General features: G+C 39.5%; 1 protein-coding gene and 1 pseudogene across 1 annotated transcript in view; both read left to right on the top strand.

The window, feature by feature from the left end:
* SMU1 (SMU1 DNA replication regulator and spliceosomal factor) overlaps positions 1-25,477 on the top strand; it is a 30,279-nt gene extending 4,802 nt beyond the window's left edge. The window contains exons 3-12 of the mRNA XM_065947198.1: positions 188-340; positions 1,632-1,742; positions 12,438-12,566; positions 14,039-14,158; positions 15,452-15,568; positions 16,190-16,317; positions 17,120-17,246; positions 19,239-19,406; positions 23,588-23,740; positions 24,976-25,477. Coding sequence (XP_065803270.1) covers positions 188-340; positions 1,632-1,742; positions 12,438-12,566; positions 14,039-14,158; positions 15,452-15,568; positions 16,190-16,317; positions 17,120-17,246; positions 19,239-19,406; positions 23,588-23,740; positions 24,976-25,074 — 1,305 coding nt within the window. The 3' untranslated portion in view covers positions 25,075-25,477. The remainder of the gene's footprint in view (positions 1-187; positions 341-1,631; positions 1,743-12,437; positions 12,567-14,038; positions 14,159-15,451; positions 15,569-16,189; positions 16,318-17,119; positions 17,247-19,238; positions 19,407-23,587; positions 23,741-24,975) is intronic.
* LOC136176659 (small ribosomal subunit protein eS24 pseudogene) lies at positions 6,739-7,302 on the top strand (annotated as a pseudogene).
* Positions 25,478-27,929: the final 2,452 nt, after the last annotated feature.

Raw genomic sequence — 27,929 nt, 5'->3', positions numbered from 1 at the left:
GGAAGTTATTATTGTATAACTACTTTAGTTGTCTGCGTGAAATTGCCTGTGGAGAGGGAAAAGGGCATTTCCTGGTTTGTGATTTGGAAATCACTTTGGCAGACCATTTCTGTGTTGGAAATTGTACTGAAAAAGAAAGCGAGCTAAGAGAATGCATTGAAACTGCCACTTCCTTTCAATTTTACAGGTTGTTTTGGAATTGATAGAGCTCCGAGAATTGGGTGCCGCCAGATCTCTTCTGAGACAGACTGACCCCATGATCATGTTAAAACAAACACAGCCAGAGCGGTATATTCATCTGGAAAACCTCTTGGCCAGGTCTTATTTCGATCCTCGAGAGGTAAGACTGATAATGAAAAGAAACTGCTGTTAACTTTGAAAACGTGCAATAATGTGATATTTTTTCAAACCATGTTATTGGATACTTTTTATAATTTTGATTTAATTTTTACAATGATACTTTTTTGTTTATTTACATTGGTTGAAATTTACATATATTAAAGAGGGTAGTCTTGTTCATTTTCTGAGTACTTGAGGGCCTTCTCTTCTGCGCACACCCCATCATATAGGATTATGTGTTCATTAGTAGAAAAGCAGAAAGTTTATTCTGGTGTCATTTCTATTATTAGCCTAAGTACCTGCCCAGAAGCACTGCTCTACTGTTGGTGTGTTCACTGTGCATTTGTGTCCTTAGCTCTTAACAACTGCAGTTTCCTTTTAGTTCTTTTATTTCTTAAAAGCTTATGTTTCTGCTTCTCAGCTGCTTATGCTCCTGGTAGAGCATTATGATTGATACTCTTTTATTATTCAAAACTCTTAGATATAGTTTCTTTCTTTCTCAGCCAGCCTTTTACCAGAAGCTTTTCTAAATAGGAGGAAGAATTTAATAGGCCCCGAGTAACGGAAAGTTAGAGTAAATTCAAGGAAACCATGAGGATAAAAGAAGGAGTTTAGATTGCCAGGACAGAATTTAAGTTAGAGTTGTTAAAGAACTTCTGGGCTGGAAGTCATTTGACTGAAAGAAATTATTAAAGATTATAAAAGAATCCTTGGCTTTGCAGATTTTTTAAAAACTGGAAAAACAACTCTGACTTTTACATAGTTTATTATTATTGACGTATACTTATTATTATGAGACTCTTTGACATATATTTGGGCTTCCCTGGTGGCTCAGAGGGTAAAGCATCTGCCTGCAATGTGGGAGACCTGGGTTTGATCCCTGGGTTGGGAAGATCCCCTGGAGAAAAAAATGGCAACCCACTCCAGTATTCTTGCCTGGAAAATCCCATGGATGGAGGAGCCTGGTAGGCCACAGCCCATGGGGTCGCAAAGAGTCAGACACGACTGAGTGACTTTGCTTGCTTGACATACATTTATTATTTACTATTTTGAGGCTCTTTTCAGAAATAACTGTGGATTGGCTAACCTCAGTTCTGTCTCAGCTCACGCTTTTGAAATGCAAGTGGGTAGAATTGAGACATCATTTTAAAAAACTAATTAATTTGATTAATCCTCTGTTTAACTGGGTAGTTTCTTTTTATCTTTTGCGTTTTGAATGTTTCTGCTTCGTTACTGTTGCTCTTTTTAAAAAATAAGCACATTTATATCTTCTTCCATTTCTCCTTTCTCAGGCATACCCCGATGGCAGCAGCAAGGAGAAGAGAAGAGCCGCCATTGCCCAGGCCTTAGCTGGGGAAGTCAGCGTGGTGCCTCCGTCTCGTCTCATGGCATTGCTGGGTCAGGTAATTAGTCTTTGGAACTGAAATTCCTGTGGACTCCTGGTAATGTTTCTTGTGTATAAACTCTTATGTATGAGCTAAAGAAATTAACCTGAGAACTGGGAACTACCTATAGAACTGCTTATACCGACAGCTGTGCCGTGCCACATTCGTCCTTCCTAGGAGTGGTAGTGCAGATTAGTGGTTACGGGCATACACTCTGGAGACAGATTTAGAGTAACCATAAAATTGATTGTCCTATCTTGACATTGTTGATCATCGAGTCAGAACACTGGAAGAAATATTTGCCATAGTTAGAATCTGAGCTCTCTCACTTACCGGCTCTGTAGTATTGGACACATTGCCTAACTGTTTTGATCCCATTTACTCATCATGGTGTTGTACTAAGGATTAAAGGAGATAAAATGTACTTAAAGCAATTGTATATTGACTGGCACCTTGTTAATACTCAGTAAATGGTAGCTGCCAGTGGTGTTTCTTTTTTATTTTTTTAAGCAGTAGTAGTAGTATTAGCATTGTCATTGTTATTTTTAAAGCTGTCTAGAGTGTTAGATGTTACATAAATAGCAGAGTTACAAGTCATTAATAGAGATGTAAATAGCCTGTTTACACTAAATCTGCATTTTGAAAGGGGCCAAAAAGCTACTGTTAGAGGCTTACAGTGTTTCTGAAATTCAAAAATAAGCTGCTTTATTTCTTAATTTACTTTTTACCTAAGTGATAGATGTGCATAATTTAAGTAGTACCTCAAGGCTTTTAGAACTTCCTTGGTGGTTCAGATGGTAAAGAATATGGTGGGCCACAGTTCATGGGGTCACAAAGAGTCAGATACGACTGCGTGACTAACACTTCGACTTCTCACGGCTTTTAGTGAGAAAATAGTTCCATCTGCCCTTTTCTACCTTCTTACTTCCCACAACCATTTTTGACTCTTGGCATTTACCTTTGTAGCTGAATATCATGCTTATAATGTCATATTTTGATTTTTTTTAGAAAAAGTTTTAAACATTAACTGTTGACTTTAGTGGAAGATGATTTCTCTCTTACCTGTTCCCCACAACATGCACACATTCTTCTTTCTCTGGATTTTCAGTATAGTTATATCACAACTTTTGGTTAAATCATTTCAATGTTTACATTATCTTTACATCAATATTGCTTGTAGACTAAAAATAACTATTTAATTTCTTATGTAATTTTGATGATTCTTTGCACTAATTGCTTAATTTCTTTCTTTTGCCTAGTTTTCTGTGTAATTTTTGCTTCTTCATCCTGTATCATTCCAATAAGTGTAAAAATTCTCCCTTTCCCCCTGCTTGCTGATATTTTCCCTGAGGCCCTTCTCTCTCTTGTTCTCATGGTTTCCTGCACAGTGATTGTACTGGGAGTTCTTTCATCTTCATACTGAGAGTTCTGGGTCATATTTTTCAGGAACATGTTTTCCTTCTCATAGTTTAGAACCGTGTTTTAATGGAGTACTTCTGGTAACTTCCTAAGAAAGGGTACACAGAGGTAAGTTTTTGAGAGTTTGCTTGTGTAAGCAATGTCTCTTACCTCTTTTTTTGAAGGTTTTGTTTATTCTGAAATACAAGAAAAGTCATAGGAGTCCTACCACCCAGAGTTTAAATATGCATGTTAACAAATTGTTTTGTTTCATAGAATTTGTGCATCTTTTTTAATGTATACATGAAATATTTTTAATGTTAACATCTTAGGAAAAAAACTCTTTTATACTATAGTTAAGAGGTAGTCACATTCAGAATCTCCACAGAAGATAATATCAGGAGAGGCCATGTGTACATTCATTCTACAAGTATTAAGCACCTAATATGTGCCAGGCATTGTTTAGATACTTGTGATATATCCATGAAATAAAGATGTCTTTCTTGGAGGAGTTTATATTCTTGTAGCAAAGATGGACACTAAATAGTAAACAGCATTTAGCAAATTATGGTATGATAGTAATGACTATTGTGCTTACTCGCTCAGTTGCCTTCAACTCTTTCTGGCCCCATGGACTAGCCCGCCAGGCTCCTCTGTCCATGAGATTCTCCAGGCAAGAATACTGGGTTGCCATGCTCTCCTCCAGGGTATCTTCCCAACCCAGGGATCAAACCCAGGTCTCCTGCCTTACAGGCAGATTCTTTACTGTCTGAGTCACCAGGGAATCCCAACAACTATTAGGATAAACTAAGAAATTTAGAGGAGATTAAGAGAGGTGAGGCATGGTAAGTACGTAGGCAGGTTGCAGATGTTTGTTAAGGGAGAGTGTTCAGTTCAGTTCAGTCCACTTGCTTAGTCGTGTCCAACTCTTTGCAACCCGATGGTCTGCAGCACGCGAGGCCTTCCTGTCCATCACCAGCTCCCGGAGTTTACTCAAACTCATGTCCATTGAGTCGGTCGGTGATGCCGTTCGACCATCTCATCCTCTGTCATCCCCTTCTCCCGCCCTCAATCTTTCCCAGGATAAGGGTCTTTTCAAATGTCAGTTCTTCACATCAGATGGCCAAAGTATTGGAGTTTCAGCTTCAGCATCAGTTCTTCAGTGAATATTCAGGACTGATTTCCTTTAGGATGGACTGGTTGGATCTCCTTGCTGACTAAGGGACTCTCAGGAGTCTTCTCCAGTAGCACAGTTCAAAAGCATCAATTCTTCGGCGCACAGCTTTCTTTATAGTCCAACCCTCACATCTATACATGACCACTGGAAAAACCATAGCTTTGACTAGACAGACCTTTGTTGGCAGAGTAATGGCTCTGCTTTTTAATATGCTGTCTAGGTTGGTCGTAACTTCTTTTCCAAGGAGCATGAGTCTTTTAATTTCATGGCTGCAGTCACCATCTGCAGTGATTTTTGGAGCCCCCCAAAATAAAATCTGTCACTGTTTCCATTGTTTTCCCATATATTTGCCATGAAGTGATGGGACCAGATGCCATGATCTTAGTTTTTTGAATGTTGACTTTTAAGCTAATTTTTTTACACTCCTCTTTCACTTTCATCAAGAGGCTCTTTAGTTCTTCTGGATTTTCTGCCATAAGGGTGGTGTCATCTGTATATTTGAGGTTACTGATATTTCTTCTGCCAATCTTGATTCCAGCTTGTGCTTCATCCAGCCCAGTGTTTCTCATGATGTACTCTGCATATAAGTTAAAATAAGTAGGGTGACAATATACAGCCTTGACATACTCCTTTTCCTATTTGGAACCAGCCTGCTGTTCCATGTCCAGTTCTAACTGTTGCTTCCTGACCTGCATACAGATTTCTCAAGAGACAGGTGAGGTAGTCTGGTATTTCCATTTCTTTAAGAATTTTCCATAGTTTGTTGTGATCCACACAGTCAAAGACTTTGGCATGGTCAATAAAGCAGAAGTAGATATTTTTCTGGAACTCTCTTGCTTTTCGATGATTCAGTGGATGTTGGCAATTTGACCTCTGGTGCCTCTGCCTTTTCTAAATTCAGCTTAAACATCTGGAAGTTCATGGTTCACATATTGCTGAAGCCTGGCTTGGAGAATTTTGAGCATTGCTTTACTTATATGTGAGGTGAGTGCAATTATGTGGTAGTTTGATCATTTTTTGGCATTGCCTTTCTTAAGGATTGGAATGAAAACTGACCTTTTCCAGTCCTGTGGCAACTGCTGAGTTTTCCAAATTTGCTGGCCTGTTGAGTGCAGCACTTTCACAGCATCATCTTTTAGAATTTGAAATAGCTCAACTGGAATTCCATCACCTCCATTAGCTTTGTTAGTAGTGATGTTTTCTAAGGCCCACTTGACTTCCCATTCCAGGATGTCTGGCTGTAGGTGAGTGATCACACCATCGTGATTATCTGGGTCGTGAAGATCTTTTTTGTATAGTTCTTCTGTGTATTCTTACCTCCTCTTCTTAATATCTTCTGCTTCTGTTAGGTCCATACCATTTCTGTCCTTAATTGTGCCCATCTTTGCATGAAGTGTTCCCTTGGTATCTCTCATTTTCTTGAAGAGATCTCTAGTCTTTCCCATTCTGTTGTTTTCCTCTATTTCTTTGCATTGATCGCTGAGGAAGGCTTTCTTATCTCTCCTTGCTATTTGGAACTCTGCATTCAAATGGGTATATCTTTACTTTTCTCCTTTGCCTTTCGTTTCTCTTCTTTTCATAGCTATTTGTAAGGCCTCCTCAGACAACCATTTTGCCTTTTTGCATTTCTTTTCTTGGGGATGGTCTTGAGCCCTGCCTCCTGGTTAATGTCACAAACCTCTGTCCATAGTTCTTCAGGCACTCTGTCTATCAGATCTAATCCCTTGAATCTGCTTGTCACTTCCACCGTATGATCGTAAGGTACTTGATTTAGGTCATACCTGAATGGTCTGGTGGTTTTCCTTATTTTCTTCAATTTAAGTCTGAATTTGGCAATAAGGAGTGAGCCACAGTCAGCTCCCAGTCTTGTTTTTGCTGACTGTATAGAGCTTCTCTTATCTTTGGCTGCAAAGAATATAATCAATCTGATTTCGGTACTGACCATCTGGTGATATCCATGTTTAGAGTCTTCTCTTGTGTTGTTGGAAGAGGGTGTTTGCTATGACCAGTACGTTCTCTTGGCAAGACTCTATTAGCCTTTGCCCTGCTTCATTCTGTACTCCAAGGCCAAATTTGCCTGTTACTCCAGGTATTTCTTCCTACTTTTGCATTCCAGTCCCCTGTAATGAAAAGGACATCTTTTTTGGGTGTTAGTTTTACAAGGTCTTAATAGGTCTTCATAGAACCATTTAACTTCAACTTCTTCAGCATTACTGGTTGTAGCATAGACTTGAATTACTGTGATATTGAATGGTTTGCCTTGGAAACGAACTGAGATCATCTGTCGTTTTTAAGATTGCATCCAAGTACTGCATTTCGGACTCTCTTGTTGACTGTGCTGGTTGCTCAATTTCTTCTAAGGGATTCTTGCCCACAGTAGTAGATTTAAAGTCATCTGAGCTCTTTTCCTCCCTGGCTGCTGGAAGATCAGCCGCAATCATGAACGACACAGTAACTATCCGGACTAGGAAGTTTATGACCAACTGACTGCTTCAGCGGAAACAAATGGTCATTGATGTTCTTCACCCTGGAAAAGGCAACAGTACCTAAAACAGAAATTCGGGGAAAACTGGCCAAAATGTACAAGACCACACCAGATGTCATCTTTGTATTTGGATTCAGAACCCATTTTGGTGGTGGCAAGATAACTGGCTTTGGCATGATTTACGATTCCTTGGATTATACAAAGAAGAATGAGCCCAAACATAGGCTTGCAAGACATAGCCTGTATGAGAAGAAAAAGACCTTAAGAAAACAGCAAAAGGAACGCAAGAACAGAATGAAGAAAGTCAGGGGGACTGCAAAGGCCATTGTTGGTGGTGGCAAAAAAGTGAGCTAAGATTGGACAACAGAAGGAGTAAATATTCTGCAGTGACTGTATCTGTGGTGATTATGCAGATTTTTCATGAAAGAGAGAATAAACTAAGACCTTTTACATGTCCAAAAAAAAGAGTCATCTGAATTAAATTCACCCATTCCAGTCCATTTTAGTTCGATGATTCCTAAAATGTTGACATTCACTCTTTCCATCTCCTGTTTGACCACTTCCAATTTGCCTTGATTCATGAACGTAGCATTCCAGGTTCCTATGCAGTATTGCTCTTTATAGCACTGGACTTTACTTCCATTATCAGTCCCATCCACAGCTTGGTGTTGTTTTTGCTTTAGTTCCGTCTCTTCATTCTTTCTGGAGTTATTTCTCTACTGATCTCCAGTAGCATATTGGGCACCTACCGACCTGGGGAGTTCATCTGTCCTATCTTTTTGCCTTTTCATACTGTTCATGGGGTTCTCAAGGCAAGAATACTGAAGTGGTTTGCCATTTCCTTTTCAGTTCTTGTCAGAACTCTCCACCATACCTGTCCATCTTGGGTGGCCCTACATGGCATGGCTCATAGTTTCATTGAGTTAGATAAACCTGTGGTCCATGTGATCAGATTGGTTAGTTTTCTGTGATTGTGGTTTTCAGTCTGTCTGCCTTCTGATGGAGAAGGATAGGAGGCTTATGGAAGCTTCCTGGTGGGAGAGACTGAGGGGGAAACTGGGTCTTGTTCTGATGGGTGGGGCCATGCTCAGTAAATCTTTAATCCAATTTTCTGTTGATGGGTGGGGATGTGTTAAGAAGGCCAGGAACAGGGCCTTAGGGTGATAACTTTAAAGAAAGTTATCACTGGTGGGAGTGGCATAATTTGATCTGGTGCCCCATACTCTTCCACCATTAATAGGGCTTCCCTCATGGCTCAGACGGTAAAGCGTCTGTCTGCAATGCAGGAGAGCCGGGTTCGATCCCTGTGTTGGGAAGATCCCCTGGAGAAGGAAATGGCAGCCCACTCCAACATTCTTGCCTGGAAAATCCCATGGACCGCGGAGCCTGGTAGTCTACCGTCCACGGGGTCACAAAGAGTTGGACACACCATTAATATAATAGGCTAAATTTCATGCCTAGCTCCCAAACTGGGTATGGAGCAAGGGCATGCTCAGCTTTTTGTTGAGAAATCATGCATAAAGAAGGGGGTGGGGATGGGATAATGGATAAGGTAGTTGGTTCAGTATTCAGTCAGTCTCTAGTTCTTACACATAGAAATCGAGTCCCTACAATAGGGAAACTGGGAGGTGAGTGCCAGTTACTTTGTTCCTGAATTGTTTTTGTTGTTGCTGGTGTGTTAAATCAAAGCATAGTTGATTTACATTGATGTGTTATTTTCAGGTTATGTCAAAGTGATTCTGTTTTCTTTTTCTCTCCTTCTCTCCCGCCCTCCCTGTTTCCCCCTCTCTCTCATTCTCTCTCTATATATTTATATATATGTGTGTATACATATATATAACTGAACATATATAATTTTTAGATTTTTTTTCTATTATAGGTCATTATAAGATGAAGATATTAAATACAGTTCTCTGTGCTATACAATGGGTCTCTATTCAAGTTTTTAAACTATTTTCCTCCCTATTGTGTCCCTACTTTCTTTGAATTCCTCTTTTTCTGTTTGTTTTGGTGCCAGTGTTTAAAAAAAAGCTTCCCTCAGATTTAAGAGTGAGGTACTGAAAAGCTGAAAACTGTGTGGGGAGGGATGGAAGGTGGAGTTTGAGAATTGATAAGATTGATTGAGTGAAGGTCCTCATGTGTCTGAGATATATTGTCTTGGACTGATCAACTTTTCCAAAGAGTAGTCTTCTAGTTTCCTGCCTGGGGGTGGAGGTTAGAGAAATCTCCCTGTTCAGCATACAAGCTTGCACTTAATCCCCCTGTTTTCATGAAGCTTCTTACTTACACTCTGCCCCTCAGCTCCGCCTTTTTCCATAACCTGGGATCTCAGCTTTTCCAGAAATACAGCTTCTCTTGAGGCTTGGACAAGGCAGTCACCTGATGCATAGAGTTGAGATAGGTTCTGTATGCTAACTGCTCTTGATTCAGATTTTATCATTGCCATATGCCCTGCCTTGTCCTTGAGGGGATGTGTGGCTCCTTCAATTCCTAAGCTTTTTTGGAATTTGCAGGGTAGTTTGGCTTACTGCTTATGGCTTCTTCATCCCTGTCTTGTGTAATTAGGTTTCATTTTTATCTGTTCTTCTTGGTTTCCAAGCTGGTCCATTCTGTTTGCATCTTCTTAAATTTAACGTTTTTCTTCTGCTGTTAATTTTTTCATTCTCTCTCCCTTTTGGGGTTATGTACCTTTTTTATTCCTTTATTATTATCACTTCAGTGGGGTGTCTAGAAAGAGTGGAAATAAACTCATGTTGTCCTCCACATTTAATGGTTAGATTTGAGGAGTGAGTGAGGCTTTCATTCTGGGTTGCCCTTTTAGGATTCTGGCTTCACTGACTTGGTGGAGAATATAAAAAGAAGGGCAGGTTTGTTAGGATGAAGCAGACCATCAGTTTGGGATGTACTAATTTTGAAGTTCCTATGAGACATACAGGTGGAGATGTCCAGTGTATGTACTGGGATTTGTGGCTCTGAACTTCAACTTTGAGATTTTGGCTATGGCTATAGATTTGGAAATTGCAGTAGTAATTGAAGACTTATATGAAAATATGACTACGTAGGAAAAGCAGGTAGACTAAGAAAAATAAAAATTTGAGAAGAAAGCCATAGGGAACACTTAAAGTCCATAGGATGAACAGACAAGGGAACAACCAGAAAGATGAAAAGGGAAACCAAGAAGAATAGTGTTAGAAAAAGCAATAGGAGTTTCAAGCAGATGAGTGGTTATTGTAGTTGAGAGCAGCCACGATCATGGAGAAGATTAGGGTCACAAAGGAGTCTGGTTTTGGTCATAGGGATATCTGAGATGTGCTTCCAGTGGAAAGATGGGGACAGAAGCTATGTTATAGCAAATTAACTGAGGTGTGAAGACAGCACATATAGGTGACTTACGAAGCTTGGTAGTTAAAAGAAGGAGATGAAGGTGATGTAGAAGGAAGAGGGCCATAGTAGCTGAAGAGCAGAGGGCAAGAGAGGGGTTTTTGTTTTTTCCTTTAAAAGATGGGAGTGCTTTGAAACTGCAAGGTAGAGTGCAGAGAGTACCCATTGATTGGAGATAAGTCCTCTGGTCATTACAGTAAAATATGAAAAATAAGCAAAATATGGATTTTGAAAAGAAAATAGAACAGTATTTAGAAACAATATAGTGATCATAGAATTAATTTGAAAATTTAGTAAATTTGTGAGATATAAAACATACAGAAGTTGATTGCATTTCTGTATATCAGCACTAGCCAGTTCAAATATTCAATGAGAACAGAGTTCTTGTTTATACAATATAAAAATTCTAGGCCTAACTTTTGTGAGAAAAAAATGATTTTCACTTTTTAAAAAGGCAGAATCCTTTCAAAGCTTCCAGGAGAAATAAATTTGAGAAGATGATAAAACATTGATTTTCCTGGATAAGACTTGACACTTGATACCAGTTCACAATGGGTTTAGAACTGTATCACAAAAGAATTCTAGTATTCATCTGGAAATATAAACTTAGAGAAGTATATTCATGAAGAAATTTTGGGAAGAAGAATGTTGAACATATTAACCCTAGAAATAGTGAAGCATTTAACAGAGGTTCGTAGTTTAGATCATTTTGGTAGTCAGCATCCAGTGCAACAGCAGTGCAAGAAATTGACCCTATTATTTATCAGAATTCAGTAGATGGTAATGAGACTGTCACAGAGCCTACGGACAGGAAGAATTACTTAGCGTGTGGTGTTCGGGAACCTACTTTAGAATAGGGGAGAAATGTCAGATCAGAGTCTTCCCTCATATTTTATAATCATAATTTCAGATATATATTTTAAGAATATAGATCAAATTAGGTAGTAATATATCAGACTTCCTATTACAGGACTTCCTGTGATTTAGGAAGTAGACACCAAGGTTAAGGTCAACAAATTTCATTACTTGAGAGTTTAACTTAGATGAAACCTTTAAATCCATAATAAATAAATAGGTAGATTGGGGGAAAAATTCTTTTTGGGAAACATGAACAGATACAATATCTTGATCACATTACAAAGCTTACACATTGATAAGAAAAATGTGAGCCAACAGTAGATAAGTGAACAAAGAACATGCGTAAACAGTTAACAGAAGATGTGTATGTCGTTAACAAATATGTATTAATAGAAGAGGTCAGACTAATCAGAGAATTTACTAAAGTAAGGCATAGTTTTCCACTCATTAGAGTTTTTAAATGACATCCAAAATTATTGAGTTTTGTTGATATAACAAAGGGAAAAGAGAATAAACACTGATCATGTCCCTGTGTAATGTAACATATATTGTTTCATCCCTTCATCAACTCTAGGAATTAGGCTTTTCTCTGGACTTTTGGTTGGCAAATTAGGGATTCAGAATAGCTCAGTTGACAAACTAGTGCCGTCTGTCTCCAACGTCCATGGTTTTTCCATTCCCTATGATGCAGTTGTGATTGCTATTATAGTTGTGTCTTTTTGGGAAAACATTTTGGTAGTGTGTCTAAAGAGCCTCTCTTTGTGTTCTTTTTTCAATTCAGTAATTTCTGTTCTAGGAATCTAATTCTGGGGGAGAATATCCTGATAATAGAAAAAGCCTTACATCCAAGGCTATTCACTGCAGCATTATTTAGATGAATGCAAAAATTAGAATATAAATGTCCATTAATATATTAAATAAGCTATGAAATATCCACTAGTAGAGAATATAATGTTAGAATAGAAAATGTTAGTTATGTTGGTTATGTCATAGCATGATATAATGATAGGTGAAAACAGGGTATAAAATTTTACATAAGTTGTAATTACAGCTATATAAATTAAACATGTTGGGGGAAAATACTAAAAGGTAACATATGAAATGCTAATTGTAACTGTGTTTGGATGTTGGAAAACTATGGGAAATTTTTGTTTTTCAAATTTTATTTATAATAGGAGTCACACCTATTAAGAAAATGGCTGTAGAAACTTGGACCCATTGGCTCTGAGAATCCCCTTCCACTTTGAGATCAACCTCTGATCCCAGAACACACAGAATAGCCCAGGCTGTGTTGTTTGGATGGCCAGAGATGGTGGGTCTGGATGACTCACACTTCTGTGAACCTCACCCTTTCAGGCTTTGAGCAATCAGAACTAGGTTTTAAAAGCACCCAAGTGGATTTCTCTTCTCATAGGCATTGAAGTGGCAGCAGCACCAAGGATTGCTTCCTCCTGGCATGACCATAGATCTGTTCAGAGGCAAAGCAGCTGTCAAAGATGTCGAAGAAGAAAAGTTTCCTACACAGCTGAGCAGGCATATTAAGGTAGGAGCTTTGGACTGCCCAGGTGGTAATCACTTGTTGGGGAGCGAATGCTTGCTCAGCCTGGCCCTGTGCCAGTAGCTTGGATTGGGGAGTAGAAGTCATTCTTCAGCTCTGACAACATTCATGGTTGCTGCTGGTGACCACTGAGGTCCCTTGTGGCCTGGCAATGGCACACCTCAGCTGCATCACCAAGTGGACATTCATTGGACATTGACCCATCATCCACCCTTGGACTTTCTCCCAGGAATCCTGCATTTGGAAAAATGCTTTAGCTCTTAGGTTAAACCTGGGACTAAGAACCATGAACTCTCATGTAATTTTCCTGTTCAACATTTGTGTTTTTGTCTGCTATATGTTTGGGAAAGGACTAGGCATGGACTGGAAAGTGGGCTTCAGTGGTGTTTGATGAAAATAATTTTATCATCTTAATGGCTGGTTCTTGGTGTTTTTTGGCCTTTTTTTTTCTTTCTGAGACTTTTCTAGTAAAAAGCATAATGAAGTAATTGTTGCAGTTCCGAGAATAATTACTGTATTTGCTGTTTCACCGTCTCCTTTTTATTCCAATTTCTTTTTGGATTTGTGCTCTGATTGAGTTTATAGATTTAAAAATATTTCATAACATCTTTGGCTTAATATTTTGAATTTATCTTTTCTGGATTATATGTTCTGACTTGCATGTAAAGATATTTTTGAGCAGCACTTTTATTTACCTTGGCAAAAGCCTTGCGACAAATAGAAATCTATTAAATTTGCTGCTGGACTAAGATTTTCTGTTTTAAACACTTTCTTTTGGGGCATTTAAAATGAGACTCATAATAGAGCTTTTCTCTGTTCTCATCTGTCTAATGTACTGTAGTTTCCATCTGTTAATGGAAACATCAGTGCTGATAAATGCTCCGGATCCATTTCCCAAGCATTTCTGTCGGCTCTAATTAGTTCTCTTTGAGTTAGTCAGTCACACATTATCACTTGTTCAGATTAAGGTCATGAGAAGAAACAGTGATAAAAAATTTGTTTAAAAACCAATGTAGGAAAACAGCCATTTATTTTGAAAAACTGAATTTTTTCCTCCAGATTACAAAAAAATAGGAACATATGCCATATTAAGTTAGTGTGAAAATCATGTTAACAGTGGCTGATTCTGGTAAAAACTTACTGTTTGAGTTAACAGGATTATTTGTTCTAAGTCCTTTGCTAAAATAGGGGTTTTTTTTTTTGTTTTTCTTTGGAAATACCAACGTCATTAAAAAAAAAATCAAATTAGTTTCAATGGTGAACCTCAATGTTAAACTGGTTGGAGAGAATGTATCAAGCATTTCTTTGTGTCTGGGTACAGAAACACCCTTCCAAACTCCATAATATAGGCTGGCTATGACTCTGTGCTAGGGCTGAACTCTCAAAAGATTAATATGGGAATTGTTTTAAGGCCAGTAGATAAAAATGCATCTGTTTCATTGTTTCATTTGAAACAGTTTGGTCAGAAATCACATGTGGAGTGTGCTCGATTTTCTCCAGATGGTCAATATCTGGTTACTGGGTCCGTTGATGGATTCATTGAAGTATGGAACTTTACAACTGGAAAAATCAGAAAGGTAAAGTATTTTAAATATATTAATTTTTCTAGTAGGAGAATTACTGTTATTGTTTTTAAGTTATCTGTTATAGTTGCAATTTAAATTTACTTTTTGAATGGGTAAGATGTACATCTGATAAAATGTTTTATAAAACAGAAGTTATTCAGTAAAGGCTCTTGTTCCCCACTTTTGTCCCTCAGCCAGTCAGTTCCCTTCTTTGGTGCACCCAGAGTTACCAGTTTCTTATTCTTTATGGAATATTCTATGTGTATATGTAAGCAGTTGCTTATTGTTTATAGTCTAACCTTTTAGTAGTACTAACTGCATTTCTGTCATCATGAATGAAGTGGAATATCTTTATATGTGAAAAGCCACCAGTATTTCCTAGTCTGTGAAGTCTGTTCATATCCTTTGCCCATTTCTCTTTTGGACTACTTCTTATTGGTTTATAGGAGGTCTTTATAGTTTGAGGAAATCAACCTTGGTAATATGCATTGCAAATATTTTTCAGCTTTGACTTTTGTCTTTTGACTTAATGTATGGTTTTGCTTTGTACAGGTAATAGTTTTTTGTATCATCATATTTTATCCATCTTTTCTCCCATGGTTTATTCTAATACTTCTATGTTTCTTTCTGTGTTTAATTTTTGACCCATCTGGCATTTAATTAGGGTGATAAAATTGGCATAGATCCAGCTTAATTTTCCCAAATAGCTACTTAGTGACTAACCACTGATTTAAAATGTAATCTTTATGATAGAGTACTAAATTCCACTCCATGTGTACTGGATTTATGAGTGGTTTTCACTTTCTACATTGTATATTTCCTTACAGTTTGCCTTTTTTCTTTTAACCATGAAACAATCTCACTTTATAATTAGAAAAAATAAAGATATTTCCTTATGAACAGTAATGGATGATAAAAGAAAAATAACAAATACAATAATCAATACATGATTTTAGGGAAGGTAGCTGACTATGGAAAAACGTTTCTCATGTCATACCATTAAATAAATTCAGATTTATTAAAGATGTACAATATGAAACTGTAGGGAAATTTTGCTGAGAAAGGATTAGTAAGCAAAAGATGTAGGCTGTTATGTTTGTATTTTTTATAATATTTATTTGAATTGTGTAAAAAAGGTACTCCCAGTGTTAGCAGTTGTTCATCAGGATAACGTTCATGACACTACTATTTGCTTTGGAGATTTAATCAGCACAGTCTACTATCCTGCTTCCAGTAAGTTTGCAGAGACCTGGGGTAACGGGTGTTTTTGTTATTTTGATAATTGCTTATCATTGTTTCCTTTAGGATCTTAAGTACCAGGCACAGGATAACTTTATGATGATGGATGATGCTGTTCTCTGTATGTGCTTCAGCAGAGATACAGAAATGTTAGCAACTGGTGCCCAAGATGGAAAAATCAAGGTATGAATTAGAGACATGAAGTCTTATATGTAGACATTTTGAGAATTCTGTGAAGAGCTAGTCCCTACATAGGGTTTTTTAACTACTCTTTATTGAGCATCAACTCTTTGCCAGTCATTTTAGTTTTTCTTATTTAATCCTGATAATAGCTCTGCTTAGGGAGGTCCAGTAATTTAAAGTCACACAGTTGGTGATAGATTTGGGACTTCAGATCTGCTCGTGCCCTTTCTGCTGTGCTACCATAGCTTACCTTATATGGTGTGTGTTGCTTTGGGGTGGTGGTCTGCAAATGCTTAGCAGTTGATCAGCTATGGCTTGTATTTAATTGCTGGTCAAATACCCTGGGCTAGATAAAATACAGAAATGGTCTCTGCTAAGTGAAATTAGAGTCTAAATTTTTGTTTTAATAATTTAAAAGGAAAGAGGTTTAAGTTTCATAGGATTCAAGTTGTCATTGTACTTTGAGAACCAGACATATCATATTCAGCTATTGGCATGCATTTTTAATGCTGTTTTTAGTACCTTAGTGAGCCCTGTATTTTGCCTGGCTCTGCAGAGTAGGAGGGGGACATGGGACACTGTATTTACAAGTTTTTACTATTCTTTTTTTAAAAAATAAAGGTATGGAAGATTCAGAGTGGGCAGTGTTTAAGGAGATTTGAAAGGGCACACAGCAAAGGTGTCACCTGTCTAAGCTTCTCTAAGGATAGCAGTCAGATCCTTAGTGCCTCTTTTGACCAGACAATTAGGTAAGTAAAAATTTCCAAACTGCCCTCACTTTTGTTTGATATGATGAAACTTCAGAGGGAGGTACTAGTTTGTGATTTCTGTGTTTTCACTAGGATTCCTTTATATGGACAGTGAGGGAATAAATGAGTAATAAATAAATGTGGGACCTTATTTCCCCAAAGTACACTGACACAGTGCTATTGTGTTATCCATTTGAGTCTTTACCCAGAAGAGAGATCAGAAGGGGATTTTAGCAGCACCTCATGGGCTTCCCTGGTGGCTCAGAGGTTAAAGCGTCTGCCTGCAATGTGGGAGACCTGGGTTTAATCCCTGGGTCGGGAAGATCCCCTGGAGAAGGAAATAGCAACCCACTCCAGTATTCTTGCCTGGAGAATCCCATGGACGGAGGAGCCTGGTGGGCTACAGTCCACAGGGTCGCAAAGAGTCGGACACGACTGAGCGACTTCACTTTCACTTTCATGTTTCTCAAAGGGTGGTCTGTGGACCCACCTGTATCAGAGTCACCTTAGAGAGCATGTGACAAATACAGATTCTTAGGACCCAGCAGAGACCTAGAAGTCTGTCGCTGAACCAGAAGCTTGTGGTATCAGTGGCATATTTTCTTCAAGCCTCTGCAAAGCTTTTGGTTTTGTTTGATTGTTACATATAATGAAAATACCACTTCATACATAATTGCATAGTCCCTGTTCTTAATATTTTAACATGAGCTTCTGTAATTCATCTAAAATGCTTTCAACACTCGGTTCCAACCACAGTGTACAGGATACTAATTGATCTTTTCATTGCTTTTATTTGTGATAGAATTCATGGTTTAAAATCTGGAAAAACCCTGAAGGAATTCCGTGGCCACTCCTCCTTTGTCAATGAAGCGACCTTCACACAGGACGGACATTATATTATCAGTGCATCCTCTGATGGCACTGTAAAGGTTAAGTATTTGCTACTAATGTATTTTGGGTTGTCTATTCCATTTTTCTATTTTGCCCTTTGAGGAGTTTTCAGTGGTGATAATTATGGTGGCTAAAGTAAACTCCGGGAGTTGGTGATAGACAGGGAGGCCTGGTGTGCTGCGATTCATGGGGTCACAGAGTCGGATACAACTGAGCGACTGAACTGAAACCTCTTTACTCTGTATTTTAGCCATAATTGAGATCTGTGACAATAATCATAATCTGTGGGTAATTCCTGTTGACCTAGGACCTCAAATCTCAAACCTATAGGCTATATGATATCTAGGAAAAGGTGTAGAGTTCTAAACTTAACTCCTGTTTACAGTGGTTACATTTGACTTTGCCACAAAGTCAAATGGTCTACCTGCAACAGTCAAATTCATGAAGGGCTCAGTAGCAGAATAAATAGGTCTCTTTTATTGCACAGCTTCACCCCACACCCGGCCCCCCACATTAGGACCTTTCTGATAGCATTAATGAGGAACAAGATGGGTGTAGAGTAGAACTAAGTCCTCTTAGTTACTTGCTACCTTCAGCTCTCAGCTGAAAGTAATAGATCTTCAGTGCCTTAAGAGATTTAGTTATTTCAAGAGAGGGCATCATTTCCTAGAAAAGATGGGCAGTCCAAATTGAAAATTGCTAGAGATCTTTGAGACACTCCATTTACATTGTACATCTGCTTTTAAATTGCCTTTTGTAAATGAATGTTCTCTGGCAGAAGACCTAAACATCCTAACACAGATCCCTAACAGTCAGGCCCCTTTCTGTGATGGCTTGGGAATTGAACCAGAAGTCTGAAGGTAGGAGATGTACCCTTCCTTAGGATGGAACGGAAATACACAGAGTTCTTGGTGCTTTAGTCACGGAATTTGCCCTCTCTGCTGTGAATATGGGCCTTACAGCCTATAGGAATGCCACTGGGAGGTAGCTTGTACAGGTCTCTTTGTTTTGTAGTCTTTTTCTTTAGTTTTTTGCAATAGGTGGGGTAAAATACCTGACTGACTTTTTGGACAGAAAACTCTAGAAGTCCCTTGATCACTGAAATGTTCATTCTCTCCTAGGCCACTGGGCTTTAGAGAGGCGGTTGGGGGAGATGATACAGTATTAAGGAAATAAATATTGAGACAACTGGTGAGGCAACTATTTCCTCCTTTCTCTAGGTATTTATTCAACATCCATTTTGTGCTAGGCTCCATTGAAGGCACGGAAGAAACACAGTCTAGTCATGCCTTTGAGGTTTTTACATCATCAGTGCTCACGATGTGCGTGGTGTCCAGACACAGGCTACAGTTGATTCATCCCTTCTCTAAGCATGTCTCAGACTTCAGTAACTACGATGTCTGATTTATCTGCGTCAGTTCATAATAGTGCAGAAGGACAAGGTGAAAAGCACTAGGGTGGAGAACTATTAGAAGAGGTGTCGGACTGGGAGAGGGCATCCAAGTGGCCAAGAGTAGCCTCCGCCTCACGGGTCTTTGCTTGTGGCTGTTGACATTGTGACTTCTGTGGAGTGGTTCTCAGTACAAACTGAATCATTTGTGGAGCTTTTAAAAAATACACAAAGCTACATACATCCCACACTAGACCCACCAAATTTGAATCTCAGCATCCTGAGTATATAAATTTAAAAAACCTCTGGGACTGGGTAGCTTTCTGGTTGTTTATGACAGTAGCAGTGTTGACACATAGGGAACTTGTTAGCTGAGAGAAATTTGTAGGAAAAGAGCATAAATTTTTTAAAAGAGTTATCATTTAGCTTTCTGATTTTTTTTTTATCAGTTAATCAGCAAATAGGGGAGTTCTTTTGTATATGGCAATGCTAGGTATTTGGACTGTAAGCAGCTTTTTTTTTTTTTTTTAATCCTTTTTTTTTTTTTTCTTTTAAAGTAACTTAATTCTCAACCCCCAGACTTTAGAAATTGCTGCATCTCCACCCCTAAATGTTTATGCCTTATATTTTGGTGTTGTAGATCTGGAACATGAAGACCACAGAATGTTCAAACACCTTTAAATCCTTGGGCAGCACTGCTGGGACAGACATCACTGTCAACAGTGTGATCCTGCTTCCTAAGAACCCAGAGCACTTTGTGGTTTGCAACAGATCCAACACAGTGGTCATCATGAACATGCAGGGACAGGTGAGTGCTCAGAATGTGCCTTTCCTCAGGCCCTGTGGGCAGGTCCCTAGTCAGAGAGACTTGGTCCTACACGTTCAGTTTAGCATCAGGTATCAGTTCACGATTCAGAAAACCAGATACACTGTTTTTTAGACACTTATTTAAATTTTAAATTCTACTGTCTACAAAGCGTCTTTCTGGCATCTCAAAAGTTAGCTCCTTTTCCTGGGATGTTTGTATACTATGGTCTTTCTTTTGCATCCTTTGGATAAATTAAATTCTCTTTTTTTTTTTTTAGTTTTTTTTTGTGGCTGTTCTGGGTCTTCATTGCTGCATATGGGCTTTTTCTAGTTGCGGCAAGCAGGGGCTAGTCTCCAGTTGAAGTGCATGGGATTCTCGCTGTGGTGGCTTCTTGTTGTGGAGCGCAGGCTCGAGCAGCTGAGCTTTAGTTGTTGCCGCTCACAGGCTATGGAGCAAGGTCTCAGTAGTTGTGGCACACAGGCTTATTGCCCTTCGGCATGTGGGATCTTCCCAGATCAGGGTTTGAACCCGTGTCCCCTGCAGGTGGGAGGGGATTCTTAACCACTGGATCACCAGGGAAGTCCCCTGGTCTGTCTTTAAATCTTCTTCAGAACCTCACTGACGATTTTAAGGTATAACAATTCCTCTGTGAGGGAAGGAGACACTGTGTGTGGATTAAGAGTTTGGGATATCTGTTAGCTACCATATGATCTAAGGTGGAACTCCAGTAGAAGAGCAACAGTGTCTTCATGATGTGTGTTTGTAATCAGCACACCTGCTGGTTCCCAAAGAACCGCACTTTGTAGCACCAGGGACATGAGGAGTATCAAAGTTGAGGTCTCAAGCCCTTGGATGTGTTGTGATGCTACTGAAATGTTGACCTGGGTACTTGGGGATCTTGCTGAGCATGGAGAAGACCCAGGGGCTGGTGTATGGAACTGTCTTTCCATTGCTTGAGTCCCTATAAAAGATAAATTGGTGGTGACGAACCCATGGTTGAGATGGCTGGTCCTCAGTACTGCTGGGACACTGCATAATAGCCACACTTCCTAGTTTTCTGCTTGACTTTTTTTTTTCGTGTAACAGAGTTTTATTAAAGTATAAAGAGGACAGAAAAAGCTTCTGACACAGACATCAGAAGGGGGATGGCGAGTGTAGTTTTATCAAGACCTTATATACTTTTACCAGACCCACTCCCACATCATAAATCTTAAATTAACAAGAATAGAACAAACAATAGAGAGGTCTTACCAGACCCACTCCCCACAACATACATCTTAACATTACAAGATTAGTCAGCAGCTTCTTGTTAAGAAGGAGATACATTGTTCTTATATAATCATTAGTATAGAGCTTAAGGAAAAACATAACCCTTGAGCCATTAGCTCTGGGCTTAAAGAAAAAACATTTTATGTGTCTAAGATGAAGGAATGTAGGGGGGAAAAAAAGTTTGTCCTTTTCTCCTCCTTGAGAGCCCTGGACCCCTTCCCTCCTTGAGGACCCTGAATTCCTTATCAATCTACCTAAGAATTAGTTTTGTCATTCACCCCTTTTTCTTTTAGGAGAATTATGTTGCCAAGGGAAAAGGGGGGCATTTTCATTCCATAACTACTTCCTGTTGGGATGGGGGCATTGTCCCTAAATTGTTGAGACAACATATTCTCCTAATCTGCATATTGAGGGTTTCTAATCCAGGGACCCCAAGTTGAAGGAGGTTGTAGAAGTTGTATCGGCACGAACAACCATTTGTAACCTAAAAGCTTTTAGACAGCTAGAAACAAATCCCATTATACAGTCACAGATGTAAGGCAAAATAGTCATTAAACCAAGTTAAAACATAATCAGAGTTAAAAGTCACATTATGTCCATAGTTAAGGTACAGTGAGTTATACCAGTCCATTTTAGGATTGTTAGATGTTTTCAGATTAAGAAGTGTCACATATGATTTTTGTTGGTTAATAGCTGAAGAAAGTCCTTTCCTTGAATGAGAGAAACCCACCACGTGAAGCCTTCCAGTGATGATGAAGGGACCATTTTGCAGACCTAGCAATTAGACCAGTTTTGGAGACTGGATCAGGGGTCACCTGCCAGAGTTCTCGTAATGTCTGTTGAAAGATTGAAAGATGAGTCACATAGTAAATTCTAAGGCTTCAGGATCTATGACAATATTGGTGCACAAAATGGTCTGCCATAGAGACAGTCACTTCCTAGGGGCATTTCAAGCCCTCATTAAAGCTATGGGTAAAACTTTAAACCAATTATCTTGTGTTTCCTGAGTTAGCTTATGCAGATGCCTCTTAATAATGTCATTAGCCTTTTCTTCCTTTACAAAGGAAGTAGCCCACTGTACTTTCAATCTGGGATTCCTGACTTAGGTTCTAGGTTCTTAGAAACCTCATGCTCGCCAGCAGCACTTCCATCCATATAGCATTTGGAGGCACAGCTATGACAGGGACTCGCTTTTAGGACTCTGGCCCCATATGGAAGCAGCCGAGAGAGATGCTGCTGAAGCTAGAGTTCCACCTCATTCCCGAATGTGCTCCTAGCAAGTCTGGGTTCTCATGACTATTCCAAGCTTGGGGTCTAAGTAAAAGTACATAGTAACAACATGGATCACAAGTCCTTTGAAAGTCTATGATCCAGCTGATTAGGTTAGTGATTCTAATTCCCCAGGCAGTTATGGAATGGTCAAAGAGACCAGGAAAAGGTGACTGAGAAAGGGGAATTTGGTCCACATGCTTCGCTCATTTCTGGCCGCTCCTCTCGCAGGGACATTGGGTGCCTTTTGGCATTGGCAAGTCGGTATAAACCCCTGACAAAGCTCCCCATTTTGGAGCAGCCTTCAGTCATTACGAGGCACCCTGAATCTGCAGGGCAGGGCTCTGCTTAGTATCCTTGCTTCGTACTTCTTTCTGAACGTCTCAGGCTCTCAGTCAGTCACACACACAGGCACGCCGTAGTTAGTAAAGGAAAAGGACACTAAAAGAACAGGCAGGCTAGAGCTCTGAGTTCCTTACCTTGTTTTGAAGATCCCAGATGAGCCCCCAAGATGATAGCTTACGGTGAATGATTCGAATTCATGATCTCCAAAGAAGACTTAGCTTTGGGACCAGCGACCAGGCTTGATCACTCAAGAGCTTTTGTGTAGCAGAGTTTTATTAAAGTATAAAAAGGAGAGACAAAGCTTCTGACATAGACATCAGAAGAGGGATGGAGTCCCTCTTGACTTTTTAATTAAAAAGTTAAAAAAAAATAAAAAGTTAAATTTTTTTGGATTAATAAGGAAGTTTCAGAAACAGGGCAGAGCGTTCCTATACACCCTTCCCCTGCATCCCTCAATGATAACATCTTACATAGCCATTGTATCATTATCAAAACCAGGAAATTGACATCAAAACCAGGTACAAGACTATTAACTCAACTATGAGCCTTATTTAGATTGTCTTTACATCCATTCATCTTGAGGTGGGACGTGAACAGCTCTGTGAAATTTCATCTCGTTTTGATTTATGTAACCACCACAGTAAAGGTATAGAACTGTTCCATCACCCTCAAAGAAACTCCCTTGTGCTGTACTTTTATAGTTAAATCCTTCTTCTCACAACCCTAGCCCCTGGCAGCCACTGAGCTGTTTGACACTACTATAATTTTTCATTTTGAGTATAGTAAATAAGAGTCACACAATATGTAACCTTTAAACCTTTTGATATTGGTTTCTGTCCACTTGATTTATGATGATTTAAGTGGTATGTAAAATAGATCAAGCAAGGTCTTCAAGAGATAGAGTTCCATTATGAATGGGGAGGGCATCTCATTCTGTTAGAAAAGAGGAAACTAGGGGGCATGGGTCACAGAGCATTGAGAACCAGTAGCATGTTGATTTAGGCAATTGTGTATGGTAAAGAATTTGCTTCAGGATAAAATGGCTCAATAGATTAGAGAGTAGGATTGGTGACCTGGGATGTGGAAAGTGTAAATTTCTGTCTGCCACTGACTTACAATAGCTTATCTTTTGTATATTTCCCAGTCAAGAGGATTTAGCACATGTGAATGGAATTGGTAATCTAATTATAAATGACAGTAAACCAAAGTACAAAATAACATAGAGTTGTCAGTTTCCCCCGCTGCAGCGGAACTACTGCTAATCCAGATGTTTTTACTTGGGGCTGTGTTGTACTTAGATTGTCAGAAGCTTCAGCTCCGGTAAGAGAGAAGGTGGTGACTTTGTGTGCTGTGCCCTCTCCCCGCGTGGCGAATGGATCTACTGTGTAGGGGAGGACTTTGTGCTCTACTGCTTCAGCACCGTCACTGGCAAGCTGGAGAGAACTCTGACAGTAAGTATTACTGACTTAAGGCCATCTACAGAAATCATTAATGCCTGTATCTTTCTGAACTCGGAAGTAAACCTTTTTCAGACTGCTATTCTTGTGAATCTTGATGTAAAAATATGTAGAAGTGTCATTAAGTAAAATAAACGGCCCATAAGTAATTGTATGGAATTACCCCCTGTATCTGAAAAAGTCATCCTTCAGTGAGCCCTCAGCTTCTAGTGGGTAGGATGAGTGTACATAGAGGAGGAAAAGGAATGTGCCTGTCTAGCCAGCTATAGTTAAACCTCCTCAGGGTGGTTGGAGAGTGACAGATATAGCTAGTTCTCTGCATGTGCTTTCAAAGACTAGTTACTTGTCAAAATAATGATTTTTTAAGCAGCATTGAGTTAGTAACAAGGAATAATTAACCCAGTTGCTCTAACACTCTACAAATTTCAGTGGCCTAACACAATGAATATTATGTCACAATGTGATATAAATTGCATCCTCCTCCTCCATCTTTTAGCTGTGCCATTTGGGAAATGTGGCCTTTAAGTCTTAGGAGAAAAGATAATTGAAGGGGTTATACTGGATGTTTTAAAGACTCACATCTGGAAGTGGTTTATATTATTCTGTCCATCATTCTTTTTTGATTAGAATTAGTGCTGCCAACAGTGCAAATGCAAAGGAGGAGTGGACAGGGAAAATGCAGTCGACTACAGTTGGGAAGAAGAAATGGTCTGGTGAATGTATAAAAAAAATCATAAACATCCCTGTTAAGAGAAATAATCTCATCTCAAACTGTTTGTTGAGTGAACTTTTGCTACACCAGCCTTGTGAAGCCTCCTCCAGTAGAGAGCAAAGATGTGAACAAAACAGAATGAGGTGACCAGTGTCCTCTAGCTGAGGAAAAGAGTGAATTCACTCAGTTGAAGTAATTGTTCAGTCTCAGCCACTGTCTTGGCCTAATATTTGCAAAATGGATGATGACTGGGACCAGCTGTAGTACCAAAAGTGGTTTGGCATAAAGTGTAATACACACATTATGAAGAACAGTACAGAAAATGTGGTCAGCCATCTGATAGCCTCATTTTGAGTTTTTGGTTTGTGTGTTTAACCCTCTCTGAGGCTCCCTTAGGTTTGATTCCTTTGGTGAGAAGTAGAAGCTTCACTCTTCTTACCCACCGTTCAGCTCTGGAAGCTTCTTCAGTGATTTGTTAGCGACCTCTGTACCCTGATTCTGTGCTTCCCTCTTCCAGGTTCACGAGAAGGATGTGATTGGTATTGCACATCACCCTCATCAGAACCTGATTGCTACTTACAGTGAAGATGGACTGCTAAAGCTTTGGAAACCCTAATTCAGCTTCTCTTTTTAAACTAGTTTGAGAGCATGTACTTAAAATTAAGACATACTCATGTGTTGCTTTTTTTTTTTTTAAGGCCAGCTTTTACAATCCAATCGTCTGAATTGGGGACAAGAATAATTTTGTGAAAATTCATGTTTAAGTAGCAGTTACCATTTTTTTATATATTTTCAAGGTATTCACTCTAACTGGAGCAGTCACTTAATGCTGTCACTCTTTTATGCGGAGAATGAAATACCAGTATTCTTAGGGGAAAACTGTACTCCTTTGATTATTTGAAATGCTTTGATTGAAATGGGCTTCTGGAAGTAAAACTTGTAAATAAGGAACTATCCCAAATTCAGTAGCTGTTTACTGTCCCACCTTTTTTTTTTTAATAAACTTTACACCTTTCTGAGGCTTTGTTTTTAAATGTAAATAAATGCCCACCTAGTTAACATATTTACTTAGATAAAGAGGGTAGGACACTAACTACACTATTATCCCTGAATCAGTTTCCCATAGAATCTCATTTCACTGCTCTCCCCAGGGCATTCATTTTTTCTTAATTGCAGGATCCACTATGAGAATTCAGTTGTCATATTGCCTTTGTATGCAGAGGAGGGTTTTTGCATTGAAAATGTGCTGCCGTTAATGAAAAAAACATTTTAGAAGAGATTTACAAAACAAAAACTCAGCAATATTTTGCTTGTGGGTCTTCTGTTTCAGCCGGTGTGTGTGGAATGCCTATGTTGATGTGTGAAGATACTGTGCTGGGTACCATTTTCAAGAAAGTGAGCTTATTTATGGAGGCCTTTTATGCCCCTTAATTTCCCCAGTTAGTAGGTACAGGTGAGTGAGGAGAATTTTGCAGTGTTAAAAACCTTTGTCACTTGAAATACAGCCTTGTCTGTATTAAAGATGAACAATGCCTAGCATGAATAATTCTTTGGCTGAAAAGATGGCTGAAATCCATCTTTCCCAGTTACACTCCCCAAATTTGGTCTTTTTACCACAAAACCTGAACTTTTCCCCAGAATGTCATTTGGTGTCATTTTGCGAGTTGAACCATAGCCATGAGTCTACACGACTGTAGCCTGCCATTCCTCAGTGAAGAGCAGCTTTCACTTAAATAAAAGAATTTTAAGGTGCAGAGAAAAGAGCTCATGCAACCATTCCTTACAAAAACCAAGAAACCAGTTTGATTTAGCCCACAACCTCATGAACTGGCAGTTGAGAGGCATTCTTTGTGCCAAGGCTCATGGAGAGCAAGAACCTAGTCAGCACCACTACACTTACTTTTTCTAGGAATTTTTAGCAAACATCTCCTGCTCTTGGATCTAATGCTCAGGATGGTTAAAAAGACCAATTTCTGTCACAGGATAGGGGAAAAGCAGCAAGTTAACAGGATTAGTGGTTGATAAGGGGAAATCCAGAGTTGTTTTTGATGACTGGGGAAGCATTATCCAGACCTAATGGCTTAGGAAAAGTTTTCTGGAGTTGACTGTGCAAAGGACCATCAAGAGCTCAAGGTGAAGGGCTTTGGTGATCTTAGGGGGAACCTTTCCAGGCCCTGCAGTGTGCCACAGGTGCAAGGCACGTGTTGCACAGATTGTAAGGTCCAGGGAGGCCAGGCAGAGGAGAGGACTAGACAACAGGCCACTAAGAATATTTTCTTAAGGAAGTTAGTGCACAAAACTGGGGAGGAAAAATCTGCTTTTCCAAAGTCTTTTTTCTTGCAGTCCCTTCTTCCTGGTCATCTCCTTCAGTACTGAAGGCAGGGGGAGCCCTGGGGAGAGGCAAGGTGGTGGAGGACTTGAGTTGGGCATGGCTGAACAGTGTGGGAACAAGGGCTCCAGGACTTGGGTTGAGCATGGCTGAGCAGTGTGGGAACAAGGGCTCCTGGGCCCTTGCTTGCACCCCCCAACCCGGGTTCCTAGAGAGCTACTACAGCCCATGTATTTGGCACCCCTCTCTTAGCACTGGGAACTCAAAATGCACATATGCTTGCTCAGTTGTGCCCAACTCTTAGGGACCCCATGAACTGGGTCCCTCAAGGCTCCTGTCATGGGATTTTCCAGTCAAGAATACTGGCGCATGTTACCATCTCTTGTTCCTGGGGATCTTCCTGTCCCAGGGATTGAACCTGCATCTCTTGGGTGTCCTGCATTGGCTGGTTATCACTGCACTACCTGGGAAGCCAGAAATTCAAAATATATGGCATTCAAGTTAACCCCTGCCCCCCAAAAGGTTAACTCCATGAGTTGTTCCATCTCCCACTCAATTGTTGCAGTAATAACTCTGGAAAACATTTAATGACCTATTATTTCACAGCAATTGTTTTTTTGAGTCTTAGGTATAATTCAGTGTTCTGTTAACTATTTTTCAGCTTGTATTTCTACCACTATTTCCTGAGTCCTTCCTATGTGAGCAGTGTTGTTTCTCAGAACTGCTTTATGAGTGCCAGCCTATTCTGAGTTCCATGATACAAGTGAAGAAACAGGTTGCCAAAGGTTTTATACTTACTCCTAGAGCTCACACACATTTTCTTCCATCTTAAGGTTTGGATAGAGGCAAAGAATCCTTGGTGTTTCTCCACATTTGGTTAAGACTTATCTGAACACAGGCGGTGAGAGGAGTAAAAAGAGCATCCAAATACAGAAGTGGGGTTCAGCAAGCATGTGCAAACTTGAGAACCAGTAAGTAGACCAGGGGTCCTTTTCAACATCTTTAAGGCAGGTGTTGCAATACTTGTTCTGTTGGTCTTTGAAGGTGGCTGAGATAATCAAGTGAAGTGATACTGTTGGAAAAGCAACATTATTGCTGTACTTTGCTCAAGCATGTTTTACTCACTGTGCCTTTAGAACCTA

Source organism: Muntiacus reevesi, chromosome 10 (assembly GCF_963930625.1).
Source record: "Muntiacus reevesi chromosome 10, mMunRee1.1, whole genome shotgun sequence".
Taxonomy (NCBI): Eukaryota; Metazoa; Chordata; class Mammalia; order Artiodactyla; family Cervidae; genus Muntiacus; species Muntiacus reevesi.
The sequence above is the reverse complement of the archived record's forward strand: the minus strand, read 5'-3'. Positions and strand labels throughout refer to the sequence as shown.